This window comes from Pelophylax lessonae (genome assembly GCF_965119305.1).
Source record: "Pelophylax lessonae genome assembly, chromosome: 3".
NCBI classification, from domain to species: domain Eukaryota; kingdom Metazoa; phylum Chordata; class Amphibia; order Anura; family Ranidae; genus Pelophylax; species Pelophylax lessonae.
Window position 1 is genome coordinate 337,112,201 of NC_138770.1, and position 13,151 is coordinate 337,125,351.

The 13,151-nt window shown below is 46.0% G+C and overlaps 1 protein-coding gene across 1 annotated transcript in view; it reads left to right on the forward strand.

The window, feature by feature from the left end:
- Positions 1-4,163: 4,163 nt before the first annotated feature.
- Positions 4,164-13,151, forward strand: part of LOC309549740 (uncharacterized protein) — a 16,190-nt gene continuing 7,202 nt past the window's right edge. Inside the window, exon 1 of the mRNA XM_082250235.1 lies at positions 4,164-4,448. Coding sequence (XP_082106361.1) covers positions 4,410-4,448 — 39 coding nt within the window. The 5' untranslated portion in view covers positions 4,164-4,409. The remainder of the gene's footprint in view (positions 4,449-13,151) is intronic.

Here is a 13,151-nt window from a genome sequence, read left to right on the forward strand (position 1 = left end):
CTTGTTGGAAGTGTGCATGTTTTTCCAATTCCGCCGGTTTTTGCCATTTTCTATGGGCGAGACAGCGGATTTGCAAGCGGTATTCAAAAAAAAATTGACCCAAAATCGCGCTGGCGAAATTTTTTGAGCCAATTTGGCGTTGCGCATGCGCACATTCGCGAGTTCGCAGCTCGCGGCTGGAGGAGCTGTTTAACCTTTCCACACTTTCGCAGATATCTCTCTTTCTAAGTCAGTTTTGAGATTTTTTAAACGCAAGTCATCTCCAAATTGACTTCCACACCTTCCACAGTGATTTGGGATTTTTGGGGGTACAGGGGAAAATTTGGCTAAACTTTAGTCGAGCTTTTAGCTGGCGTGGTTTTAAGTCGCGCTCTGACCATATTGCATCTTAATGAATCTCACACTAGGCGCTATTTTCCGCCCGCCGTTCTTTGAATGCCAATTTCAGACTTAAATAATCGCCGCTTCGCAAAATCACGCCGAAACGCCAATTCGCCGTACTATGAATCAGGCCCTGTGTCTTTTTGCTCTTCAATAAAGATTTTTTCAAATTAACACATTTGGTGTGAGCATCCCTTAATGCAGCCGTTTCCACGGAGCTGTTCTATAGCCCCCATCCCTTTTTTACATTGTTACAGAAAGTATTCAGACCCCCTTAAATTTTTCACTCTTTGTTATATTGCAGCCATTTGCTAAAATAATTTAAGTTCATTCTTCTTCCTCATGAATGTACACATAGCACCCCATACTGACAGAAAAACACAGAATTGTTGACATTGTTGCAGATTTATTAAAAAAGAAAAACTGAAATATCACATGGTCCTAAGTATTCAGACCCTTTGCTGTGACACTCATATATTTAACTCAGGTGCTTTCCATTTCTTCTGATCATCCTTGAGATGGTTCTACACCTTCATTTGAGTCCAGCTGTGTTTGATTATACTGATTGGACTTGATTAGGAAAGCCACACACCTGTCTATATAAGACCTTCCAGATCACAATGCATGTCAGAGCAAATGAGAATCATGAGGTCAAAGGAACTGCCTGAAGAGCTCAGAGACAGAATTGTGGCAAGACACAGATCTGGCCAAGGTTACAAAAAGATTTCTGCTGCACTTAAGGTTCCTAAGAGCACAGTGGCCTCCATAATCCTCAAATGGAAGACGTTTGGGACGACCAGAACCCTTCCTAGAGCTGGCCGTCCGGCCAAACTGAGCTATCGGGGGAGAAGAGCCTTGGTGAGAGAGGTAAAGAAGAACCCAAAGATCACTGTGGCTGAGCTCCAGAGATGCAGTCAGGAGATGGGAGAAAGTTGTAGAAAGTCAACCATCACTGCAGCCCTCCACCAGTCGGGGCTTTATGGCAGAGTGGCCCGACGGAAGCCTCTCCTCAGTGTAAGACACATGAAAGCCCGCATGGAGTTTGCTAAAAAACACCTGAAGGACTCCAAGATGGTGAGAAATAAGATTCTCTGGTCTGATGAGACCAAAATAGAACTTTTTGGCCTTAATTCTAAGCGGTATGTGTGGAGAAAACCAGGCACTGCTCATCACCTGTCCAATACAGTCCCAACAGTGAAGCATGGTGGTGGCAGCATCATGCTGTGGGGGTGTTTTTCAGCTGCAGTGACAGGACGACTGGTTGCAATTGAGGGAAAGATGAATGCGGCCAAGTACAGGGATATCCTGGATAAAAACCTTCTCCAGAGTGCTCTGGACCTCAGACTGGGCCGAAGATTTACCTTCCAACAAGACAATGACCCTAAGCACACAGCTAAAATAACGAAGGAGTGGCTTCACAACAACTCTGTGACTGTTCTTGAATGGCCCAGCCAGAGCCCTGACTTAAACCCAATTGAGCATCTCTGGAGAGACCTAAAAATGGCTGTCCACCAACGTTTACCATCCAACCTGACAGAACTGGAGAGGATCTGCAAGGAGGAATGGCAGAGGATCCCCAAATCCAGGTGTGAAAGACTTGTTGCATCTTTCCCAAAAAGACTCCTGGCTGTATTAGATCAAAAGGGGGCTTCTACTAAATACTGAGCAAAGGGTCTGAATACTTAGGACCATGTGATATTTCAGTTTTTCTTTTTTAATAAATCTGCAACAATGTCAACAATTCTGTGTTTTTCTGTCAGTATGGGGTGCTATGTGTACATTCATGAGGAAGAAGAATGAACCTAAATGATTTTAGCAAATGGCTGCAATATAACAAAGAGTGAAAAATTTAAGGGGGTCTGAATACTTTCCGTACCCACTGTATATGTATACAAGGCAGATTGCCTTTCTGTGAGAAGGGAAGGTAGTGATCTTGTGTTTATGCTAAGCAGTGACACGGATCTCTGCCTTTTCACAGTACAAGCACATCCCCCACAGTTAGTAATCACTCCCTAGGAACACATTTAACCCTTTGATCACCCCTGATGTTAAACCCTTTCCAGCCAGTGTCATTAGTACAGTGATAGTGTTATTAGTGTCACTGGTCTCCAAAAAAAGTGTCATCCGGTGTCCAATTTGTCACAGCCCTTCTAAGTCTTGATCGCCGCCATTACTAGTAAAAAGTAAATAAATAAAAATTCTGTAAATCCCATAGTTTGTAGGCACTATAACTGTTGCACAAACCAATCAATATACGCTTATTGGGATTTTTTTACCAAAAATATGTATCAGAATACATATTGGTATAAATTGATAGAGATTTGATTTTTTTATTGGATTTGTTATATAGCAGAAAGTAATAAATATATATATTTTTTTAATATCATTTACAGTCTTTTTCTTTTAATTTTTATGTTTATATCGCAAAAAATAAAAACTGCAGAGGTGATCAAATACCACCAAAAGAAAGCTCTATTTGTGGGGGGGGAAAAGGACATACATTATTTGGGTACAGCGTTGCACGACTGTAAGTTAAAATAACGCAGTGCCATATCGAAAAAAAAAAAAATGGCCTGCTCATGAAAGGGGTAAATCTTTCGGGAACTGAAGTGGTTCATTTTGCAATTTCAGTCCTAGTGGAAACAAGCGCCGAGCGGAAAACCGCTCCTGCGATTTCTAATGGCACCTGCACGCATTTCCTGAGTGGATCTGTGCAGGTGGTTGTGCCTCCAGAAACAGGTGTGGTTCTGAAGCGGCAATTGCCCGCACAGGTGTGAACCGATGCCGACTAGACAATTAGGCCCCTTTCACACAGGTGGACCGTTTAGATCCGCCTGTCAGTTTTTTTGGCGGATCTGAACGGTCACCCCATGCATCTCTATGGGGCATCGGATGTCAGCGGAGACATGTCCGCTGACATCCGATAAATCTGGACGGATGGAAACCCTATTTTCCATCCGTCCAGCGGATCGGATGAGAACTGACAGACGTTTCCCCCATAGAGATACATGGGGACCTGACAGCTCTGTCTCCGCACACAGAGCGGAGACACAGCGGTCATCCTCCTGCTCAGCGGGGGATCAGCGGATCGATCCCCAAACTGAGAAAAATGGAGTCCGCCTGACGGACTCCGTGTGTGAAAGGGCCCTCAAGAAGCAGCAAAAATTGTGCCTGAAATGCCTATTTCCAACGCCTTCGTGAACAGTGCGTAAACAAGCCTGACGCACCTATTAACACCAATGCCTTACCAAACCATAGAGGTGTGAATGAGCCCTTACAGAACTGCCCGTGGGTAATAAAAACGCACTAGTGACCCCTCTATTAAATACATACATTTCCACTCATTGTTTATGCATTTTACTTGCCCTGGGAACCTGTCACAGGGTTTTGTGAGGTGAGGCTGAAGACAAAGGAAAATCCTGTCACAGCCTGCTCTTTATAAACAAACCACTGCGTCAACCGGCTCATTCCCGCCCCATCCAGCTTGAGGAGGGAACAGGGAATCCAGTAGTAAAGGGAAGAGTATGTCCGTGTCAATAAAATCACAGGACACAAGAACCCCACTGTAGTTGCTACGCATCCGATGCTATCCGCCACCTCCGCAGCGCCCCTCCCCCCCTCCTCAGTACTCCCGACGTGGGTTCTTTGATTGTTCAACCGGTTCGCACCGGCTTTTAGCGGATTGACGTCAATGAAGCACGTCTCTCGCCGTAACCCCTCCCACCTTCCTTTCCATGGCCGCGAACTGAGAGGTGATTGGCGGAAGGGCAGGTCACGTCACGGTCCCTATATAATCTAGGTCGGGTGACGTAGGCAGACCGGCGTCGCTGCATGGTGTGCGTGCGTTGCGTCCCATGCTGTTTACTGGTTACTGAGGAGAAGTCAGGGAGAGGAGGTAGGGGCCGCGTCCAAGCAGTCTGTGGATCCCACAACACCGCACCCTAGCCACGGGAGACAGCCGTCTGCTGTATGCTCCATCACCGCCCGCCCGTTGGTTGCTCCAGCGATTCTTCCTAGGGACCGGCTGTATGATTAAGATACAATCTTCAATGAGTAAGCATAGCCCTGTAAGTATCGCGGCGCTATGGTCTCAGGAGTCACGGTGTGGGCGGCATGGCCGTGTTACGTTAGAGGATGCAATCTGTACGCTGCCATTTTCTGGTGTCTTGTCTCTCCGAGGCCATTTTCAGCTGATAGAATCTCCTCACATCCGATGCGACATGGTGATAGTGATGGGGGGGCAGTCGTGATTTCCATGTCGTAGTGACAGAGGAGGTGTTGCGTACATCGCTCAGCTATTCCAGCCTATTGCTGGATGATGGAGTGCCTAGAACATGTCAGGACTGTCCGTCAGCACCTCGCCCGTCCGCACAGCCTGCTTCATTTATCTGTTCACCATAGCACATATACACCGATTACTACCACTGTGCATAGGGAGGGTGTACAATGGAAAGGTCGTATCTCCTAGTGGGCACATTCCACTGCTCCTTAAACCTCCTAGCTGGTCATTGAGTATGCTGGGGCTCCTTCTTTGTTAGAGGATTAGCCAGGCTGGGATTATCTTGGGGGGGGGGGGGGGGGGATTTCTTTTTTTGGGGGTGCAGGTCTTGGGATTTGCCCCAGGAGGGGGGTTGGCAGGGTTTGGTTGGGATTTGCCCCAGGAGGGGGGTGGGCAGTTTTTTTCTTCCGGAGGGGGTAGCATGGTTTGGGATTTTCCTTGGGGGGGGGGGGGGGGAGCAGGTTTTGGGAGTTGCCCAAGGGGGAGAAGTTTATGCTTCCAGAGGGTAGTATGTTTTTGGGATTTTCCTTTTTTGGGGGTGCAGGTTTGGGCATTTGCCCCAGAAGGGGGAGCAGTTTTTGCTTCTGGAGGGGGTAGCCTGTTTTGGGAGTTTACTTTTTGGGGAGCAGGTTTTGGGATTTGAACCCAGGAGGGGGGGGGGGCAGTTTTTGCTTCTGGAGGGGAAGCATGTTTTGGGATTTTACGTTTTGGGGAGCAGGTTTTGGGATTTGCTCCCAGGAGGAGGGGGGCAGTTTTTGCTTCTGGAGGGGGTAACAGGTTTTGGGATGTGCACCCAGGAGGTGGGGGGTCGTTTTTGCTTCCGGAGGGGGTAGCATGTTTTGGGATTTTACTTTTTGGGGAGCAGGTTTTGCCCCCAGAAGGAGGGGGGCAGTTTTTGCTTCTGGAGGGGGTAACATGTTTTGGGATTTTACTTTTTGGGGAGCAGGTTTTGGGATTTGCCCCCAGGAGGGGGCAGTTTTTGCTTCTGGAGGGGGTAGCATGTTTTGGGGAGCAGGTTTTGGGATGTGCACCCAGGAGGGGGGGGGGGCGTTTTTGCTTCCGGAGGGGGTAGCCTGTTTTGGGATTTTACTTTTTGGGGAGCAGGTTTTGGGATTTGCACCCAGGAGGTTGGGGGGGCAGTTTTTGCTTCCGGAGGGGGTAGCCTGTTTTGGGATTTTACTTTTTGTTGCTGCCGGAGGGGGTTGCATGTTTTGGGTTTTTCCTTATTGTGGGAGCAGGTTTTGGGCTTTGCCCCAGGAGGGAGGGGGTAGCCTTTTTTGGGGATTTTCTGAGGGGAGGGGCAGGTTTTTGGATATGCATAGTAGTTACTACTTTTGAGAGAAACTTCTCTCTGGGTGGTGATTTAAGTGCAGGTTCACATTAATGCCATTGCGGAAAGCTGCAAATATACAGCGTGTTCCTGCATTGCATCCGCACCCCTGGCAGTTCACACTGCCATATGCGATACGCTGGGGGGTGTCAATTATGAGTTGACATCCCCAGATAAGATCGCATATCGCAGTGTGATCTGTAAGTTCGCACACAATCGGATCACACTAGTGTGAACCACCATGCGATCCGGTAATGCTGCGGACCAAAAAAGGGTCCTGTGCGTCTTTTAGTGCGATTGCGGTGAAAATTCAGCCATACAAACTGTATGGCTGAAATTTGCACCGCACAGAGATCGCATGTAATTTTAGGAGCAGTGCGCTCCGAATTGCATGCTATGATCGCACTAATGTGAACGGGCACTTACACTGCAAGGATTTTACCACCTTTTGCTAGTCCTTCCTTTTTGTTGCTTGGAAGAAAACTTTGTCCTACTGTCTTTAGATGCTAGTTCTGAATGGAAGGGAGTCATTTTATCAGCTCCAGAAAAGCTGCAGTGTCTAAATCCCATTTGAAACGATTAACCTTTGGTGCCAGTTTACACAAACTCATACAGTTCACACTGCCATATACGAATCACTGGAGGTGTCAATACAAAGTTAATGACACCCCCGGATCAGTGCAAACTGTCAGTTCAGCCATGAATCGGATAGGTGTGAACACCCATGCGATCTAATTCTGGTGCGGACCCAAAAAGGTCTTGTACGAGGTGTCTGAATGCAATGCGATCCACATCGCACAGACATTGCATGTGATTTGCAGAGCAGTGCACTCCGAATCATATGCGATGTCTGTCATTGCACATATGTGAACCAGGACTTGGGGCCATTTCACACCAAAAATGCAGTCCAGATGTTTTTCTGCATGCATATGCTTGATGCGTTCCAGTGTTTTTGATGCGGTTTACAGCGTTCTAGTCCAGTGCGGGAAAAATGCTGCATGTTCTACCTTTCTTTGGAACTGATGTGAACTGTGCCATTGAAAACCATATAACCTACTTTCCATGTGTTTTTGATGCAGAAAAAAGCACTTGACTGCATGTGGTGTGAACTGGCCCTTTAGGGATTATATCAGCAGAAATGACATTTTGGTTGAGAGGATGCCTAAAGCCTGACTTGTATCTTGCTGTGGAGTTGTTCACACATGCAGGAAATGACCTTTCTGGAAGTGTTGTGGAGGGAATGCCTCTAGGAGCCATGTTTTATTGACTTTACAAAATTACAGCAGCCGCTGTTTAAAAAGTGGTGTATTTTTTTTAAGAACGCACTCCCCAAAAACACAGACCTAGCAGCCCTGCATTGTTTTTCACATTGTCCTAAAGCATCCTGGGATATGGAGGGGGTTGGTTCATTTTTGCCAGGCAAGGAAAGTAGAAAAGTGAAAGTGCAGGCTTTGTTCCCTTGAACAGATTTCACCCTCTGTAACCTGTATCAGTGCAAATAGTCACCCAAGCAGTTACCTTTCTGGGGGCGTTCTGTACACACTGAACAGAATGCCTCCAAGTTGTCATATTTTTAGTGTTGCAGTTTAAAAGGAAGGGTCATTTTTAGAAACATTAAATTACAGGTAAAGCTAATTTGGCTGTACTTCTGTGGACCACAGGAGTGCAGTTCATTTTGCACTCATGTGACCTGTTTTCAGCTGCTGTCAGAGCCGGTCCAGGCTTGGACAAGATCGCAACCATAGTCGTGATCTGCCAACATGCCTGGACTGGCACCTGGCTCGGCCTCTGAAAGTCTAAGCTGGTCGCTTCCTGCCCCTTCCACAGCTCACCACTCCAGTGAGTGAGGGGGCATAGCAGAGAGCTGCTGACTGCTCCAGGGGCTGTGAGAACCAAGTGATCTGTGGTATTTTGGCACTTTTCCACTGTAAGTACCAGCTCGGCTCCACTTGACCCTGCTTGGCTCGGTTTGGTTTTCCACTGCATGGTATGGTGTTGGAACGATTTGCTTTTCCACTAAAGTAAAGTGGGTGGGATAACAATGATTCTCTGACCAATCAGTGGCTAGTAGTGACAAACAGTCAAGGCTGCATGCAAAGGATTGTGGGATATGGTACCGGTATGGCCCTCTTGTGGTTCTTTTCCACTGCATGGAACGGAATGATTCGGCTCGCTTTTGTGCTTTTCCACTGCTGGTACTGCATGTACGGTGTAGGAATGGTTCGGTACGGCGGCGCTTTTCCACTACATGGAACCAAATGGTTCGCTTGCTTAAACAGTACCACCTCAGTTGTGGTTCCAACAGGGCCGTACTGGTACCATATCCCACAATCCTTTGTATGCAGCCTTAACTATTTGTCACTGCTAGCCACTGATTGGTCAGAGAATCATTGTTATCCCACCCACTTTAGTACTAGTTTAGTGGAAAAGCAAACCATATCAAACCGTACCGAACCTTCCAACACCGTACCATGCAGTGAAAAACCAAACCGGGCCAAGCAAAAAGTGCCATTGGAACCATAACCAAGGTGGTACTGTTTAAGCGAGCCGTACCGTTCAGTTCCATGTAGTGGAAAAGCGCAATTAGATCGCTCAGATCTGTGTCTGAGCTGGCCGGGGACAGATGCTGCATCCACAAGTATGAATCTAAAAAAGTCCATACTATTAAATTACATTATGGGCTTGTGTAATTGTGCTTTCTATCGTTTTATCTGCTTTTTTTTTTTCCCCAAAAGTGGGGTTACCCTTTAACCATTATGACCCAATCAAATGTATGTTCATTTATATCCTCCCACCTATAGACCTTAGTTTTCGGGCTGAAAACCTTCCAGACAGATACACACTAGCTCATGTGAAAATACCCTATCAGTGTTTTAGGTCTTGTGGTGATTTCGTTTCTTGATCCTTTTGAATGTTTGGTGCTTTTTTTTTTTTTTTTTTTTTTTTTTTTTTTTTTTCACCTAGCTATTTCTTTTCTTTGTCCTTTAACACCCCCCAAGCTTTTGTAAGGTCTCATTCCTAGAGACTATAGTAGTGATCTGATAAACTTTTACATTATCGCATAAACAATGGAATGCAAACAATGGTGAGCTATAAAAATAAATTGGTGGAACCCAAGTTCATTTGCACTTTTTTTTTTTTTTTTTTGGATTTTACAATGTATTTTTATTTTGTTTGAAAATTTTAAATTTTTCTAATTAAGAGGGGTCAAATCAACCTTTTCATAGGTAGTGGTAAGCATTTCAAAGAAGCAGAATGGAAACATTTTCTCAAGAATTTCTAACAGTAAATGTGGTGTGTTCACAAGTCCATTCACTCCAAAGTTGAAAGGTTAAATGCAAATGTTTTTAGTTACTCTTGAACAACATTTGGTATTGAATGTATTGATTTAACTTTTGTACAAATATTCATACAAATATTCATACAATATTCATACAATCTACTATTGTATGTCCAGCTTATAGTTGTGAACATCAGTGGTATTGAAAAACATTTTGAATAGTTACATAGTCATAGATGAATCCATGTTAAGGTTTGAAAACTGCAGCGTGAGCAAAATTTGACTTCAGTTTGGTGTCTTAAGACCGCATTCACACTGCAGCGGCACGACTTCTCCACGACTTCAGGGGCGACCTGTGAAGTCCCGTGCACCGCAACTTCGGCGCGACTTGCTCGGACTTCATATAATGGCTATGCAAGTTGCTCCGAGGTCGCCCCAAAATAGTACCAAGTGAAACTGGGTGGGGGATGCTAAAAAAAACTTAATGTAGCCACCACATCTAATAAGCCGCAATATATTTTGGGTTTATTACCATAGCCCAGTGAAGTCTTCCAAACTCCATTATTGGGTTCAAACTGAGGACTCTAGTGCTATGGATTCACATCTCTCAGAAGTTGCAGTTAAAGCGGAGTTCCACCCTGGATTTTTTTTTTTTTTAATACCCCCGGGACAGTCAGGGCTAGTGCATTCCACAATGGCTAGCCTCTGATCTGTCCCGGGTTGCACTTACCTGCAAGACGAAATGCTTACCTTGCAAACGTCTTGTCCAGCGCTGCCATCTCAGATGTGGGCAGCTTGAAGCCAGCGCGTCCTCTTCGGCGTCTTCTTCCGCCTTCTTTGGTCCCACGATGCTCTGCGCCGGCCCCGACGTCAGTTCCGGGTCGCGCGCGTCACCCCTCCACAGCTTCTGGGCATGCCCAGAAGCTGTTTAGAAGGGGATGACGCGCGCGACCCGGAACTGACGTCGGGGCCGGTGCAGGCGCAATGATTCCTGGGAGCTATGACGTCCAGCTCCCAGGAATCATTGCAGAGCCAGGAAGTGACGACGGGCCGAGGAAGGAGGAAGAAGGAAGTAAGGTAAGTATATTTTCTTCGCTACGAGGTAAGTAAAAAAAAAAATATGCGATTATCCATTTCTTTGTCAGGTGACCCGGAGCGAGAAGGAGGTAAGTATAAAAATAGGGTGGAACTCCACTTTAAACTGACAAATTGGTCATAGATTTTAGTAAAGTGAACTGGTGCTGGTCTGTTTGCGAGTTAACCACTTGCTGACCAGAAGCTTATATATATATATATATATATATATATATATATATATATATATATATATATATATATATATATATATATATATATATATATATATATATATATATATATATATATATATATATATATATATATATCTCTCAGATCAGCTCTCTGGTAAAAACAATCCTAGCTGCTGGATTGCTTTTACAAGCAGCAGGAGGCTTTGCCAGGACCTCCTGATCCACAAAGAGTCCTGATCAGCCAGCACTTTTGCCTGCTGCTCAGACGGACAAAGACTGAATCAGCTTTGTTCAGGTCTGATATAGTAAGAGACACAATGGCCTTGCATCAATTTCTGGTTTACCCGGATGTAAAAAGTAAAAATTTTTTTGAAAATGAAATCAATCTTGGTGTGATCAAATGCTAAAGAGCAGAGTAGGGATATGGAGTCCCATAGACCCCAGATTACCTGTTACATGCCTATTGCTGTCAAGAGATGTTTGTTTTGTGATGGCAATAAAAGTAGAAAAAAATAGTGACCGCGTTAAGGAATGAAACTAAAGTACCCCTATGCTCACGTGAAAAGACGTCAGTCCCCACACATGGGGTATTACCACGAACTTCAGATCATGGGCAGTAATTCTAGCACCAGACCACCTTTCTAAATTTAAAGTGGTAACCTAACCTGTAAAGACTTTTTAAAGCTTCTACTTTGGATAGAAAGATTTGTCATTTGTTGCATAGGCATGAGCAATTTTAAAGCATGACATTGGAGCTGCATGATCGTTAAAAAAAATATTAGTATCAATTCAACTCCCCTCACAATCTTAATGCAGCATTTCCACGATTCGTGTAACAAGTGCAGAGCAGTTCTCTGCTCGCAGCTGTCAAACAGCATGCAAAGTTTATCATAACGTTGCTCAGTGAGACCCATGTGCTTGTATTAGGGATGCACCGAAATGAAATTCTTGGCCGAAGCAGAATAATAATGAAATGTTTGGCCGAAGGCCGAATACCGAACGCGGTGTTTCGCATTTTTTCCATTTATTTTGCCAATTTTTTGTCCTCTCTTGTCCTCTCGTGTCTCTCTCTTGTCCTCTCGTGTCTCTCTCTTGTCCTCTCGTGTCTCTCTCTCTTGTCCTCTCGTGTCTCTCTCTCTTGTCCTCTCGTGTCTCTCTCTCTCTTGTCCTCTCGTGTCTCTCTCTCTCTTGTCCTCTCGTGTCTCTCTCTCTCTTGTCCTCTCGTGTCTCTCTCTCTCTTGTCCTCTCGTGTCTCTCTCTCTCTTGTCCTCTCGTGTCTCTCTCTCTCTTGTCCTCTCGTGTCTCTCTCTCTCTTGTCCTCTCGTGTCTCTCTCTCTCTCTTGTCCTCTCGTGTCTCTCTCTCTCTTGTCCTCTCGTGTCTCTCTCTCTTGTCCTCTCGTGTCTCTCTCTCTCTTGTCCTCTCGTGTCTCTCTCTCTCTTGTCCTCTCGTGTCTCTCTCTCTCTTGTCCTCTCGTGTCTCTCTCTCTCTCTTGTCCTCTCGTGTCTCTCTCTCTCTCTTGTCCTCTCGTGTCTCTCTCTCTCTCTTGTCCTCTCGTGTCTCTCTCTCTCTCTCTTGTCCTCTCGTGTCTCTCTCTCTCTCTCTTGTCCTCTCGTGTCTCTCTCTCTCTCTCTTGTCCTCTCGTGTCTCTCTCTCTCTCTCTTGTCCTCTCGTGTCTCTCTCTCTCTCTCTCTTGTCCTCTCGTGTCTCTCTCTCTCTCTCTCTCTTGTCCTCTCGTGTCTCTCTCTCTCTCTCTCTCTTGTCCTCTCGTGTCTCTCTCTCTCTCTCTCTCTTGTCCTCTCGTGTCTCTCTCTCTCTCTCTCTCTTGTCCTCTCGTGTCTCTCTCTCTCTCTCTTGTCCTCTCGTGTCTCTCTCTCTCTCTCTCTTGTCCTCTCGTGTCTCTCTCTCTCTCTCTCTTGTCCTCTCGTGTCTCTCTCTCTCTTGTCCTCTCGTGTCTCTCTCTCTCTCTCTTGTCCTCTCGTGTCTCTCTCTCTCTCTCTGTCCTCTCGTGTCTCTCTCTCTCTCTCTCTTGTCCTCTCGTGTCTCTCTCTCTCTCTCTCTTGTCCTCTCGTGTCTCTCTCTCTCTCTCTTGTCCTCTCGTGTCTCTCTCTCTCTCTCTCTTGTCCTCTCGTGTCTCTCTCTCTCTCTCTCTTGTCCTCTCGTGTGTCTCTCTCTCTCTCTCTCTTGTCCTCTCGTGTGTGTCTCTCTCTCTCTCTCTTGTCCTCTCGTGTCTCTCTCTCTCTCTCTCTTGTCCTCTCGTGTCTCTCTCTCTCTCTCTCTTGTCCTCTCGTGTCTCTCTCTCTCTCTCTTGTCCTCTCGTGTCTCTCTCTCTCTCTCTTGTCCTCTCGTGTCTCTCTCTCTCTCTCTTGTCCTCTCGTGTCTCTCTCTCTCTCTCTCTTGTCCTCTCGTGTCTCTCTCTCTCTTGTCCTCTCGTGTCTCTCTCTCTCTCTCTCTCTCTTGTCCTCTCGTGTCTCTCTCTCTCTCTCTCTTGTCCTCTCGTGTCTCTCTCTCTCTCTCTCTTGTCCTCTCGTGTGTGTCTCTCTCTCTCTCTCTCTTGTCCTCTCGTGTGTGTCTCTCTCTCTCTCTCTTGTCCTCTCGTGTCTCTCTCTCTC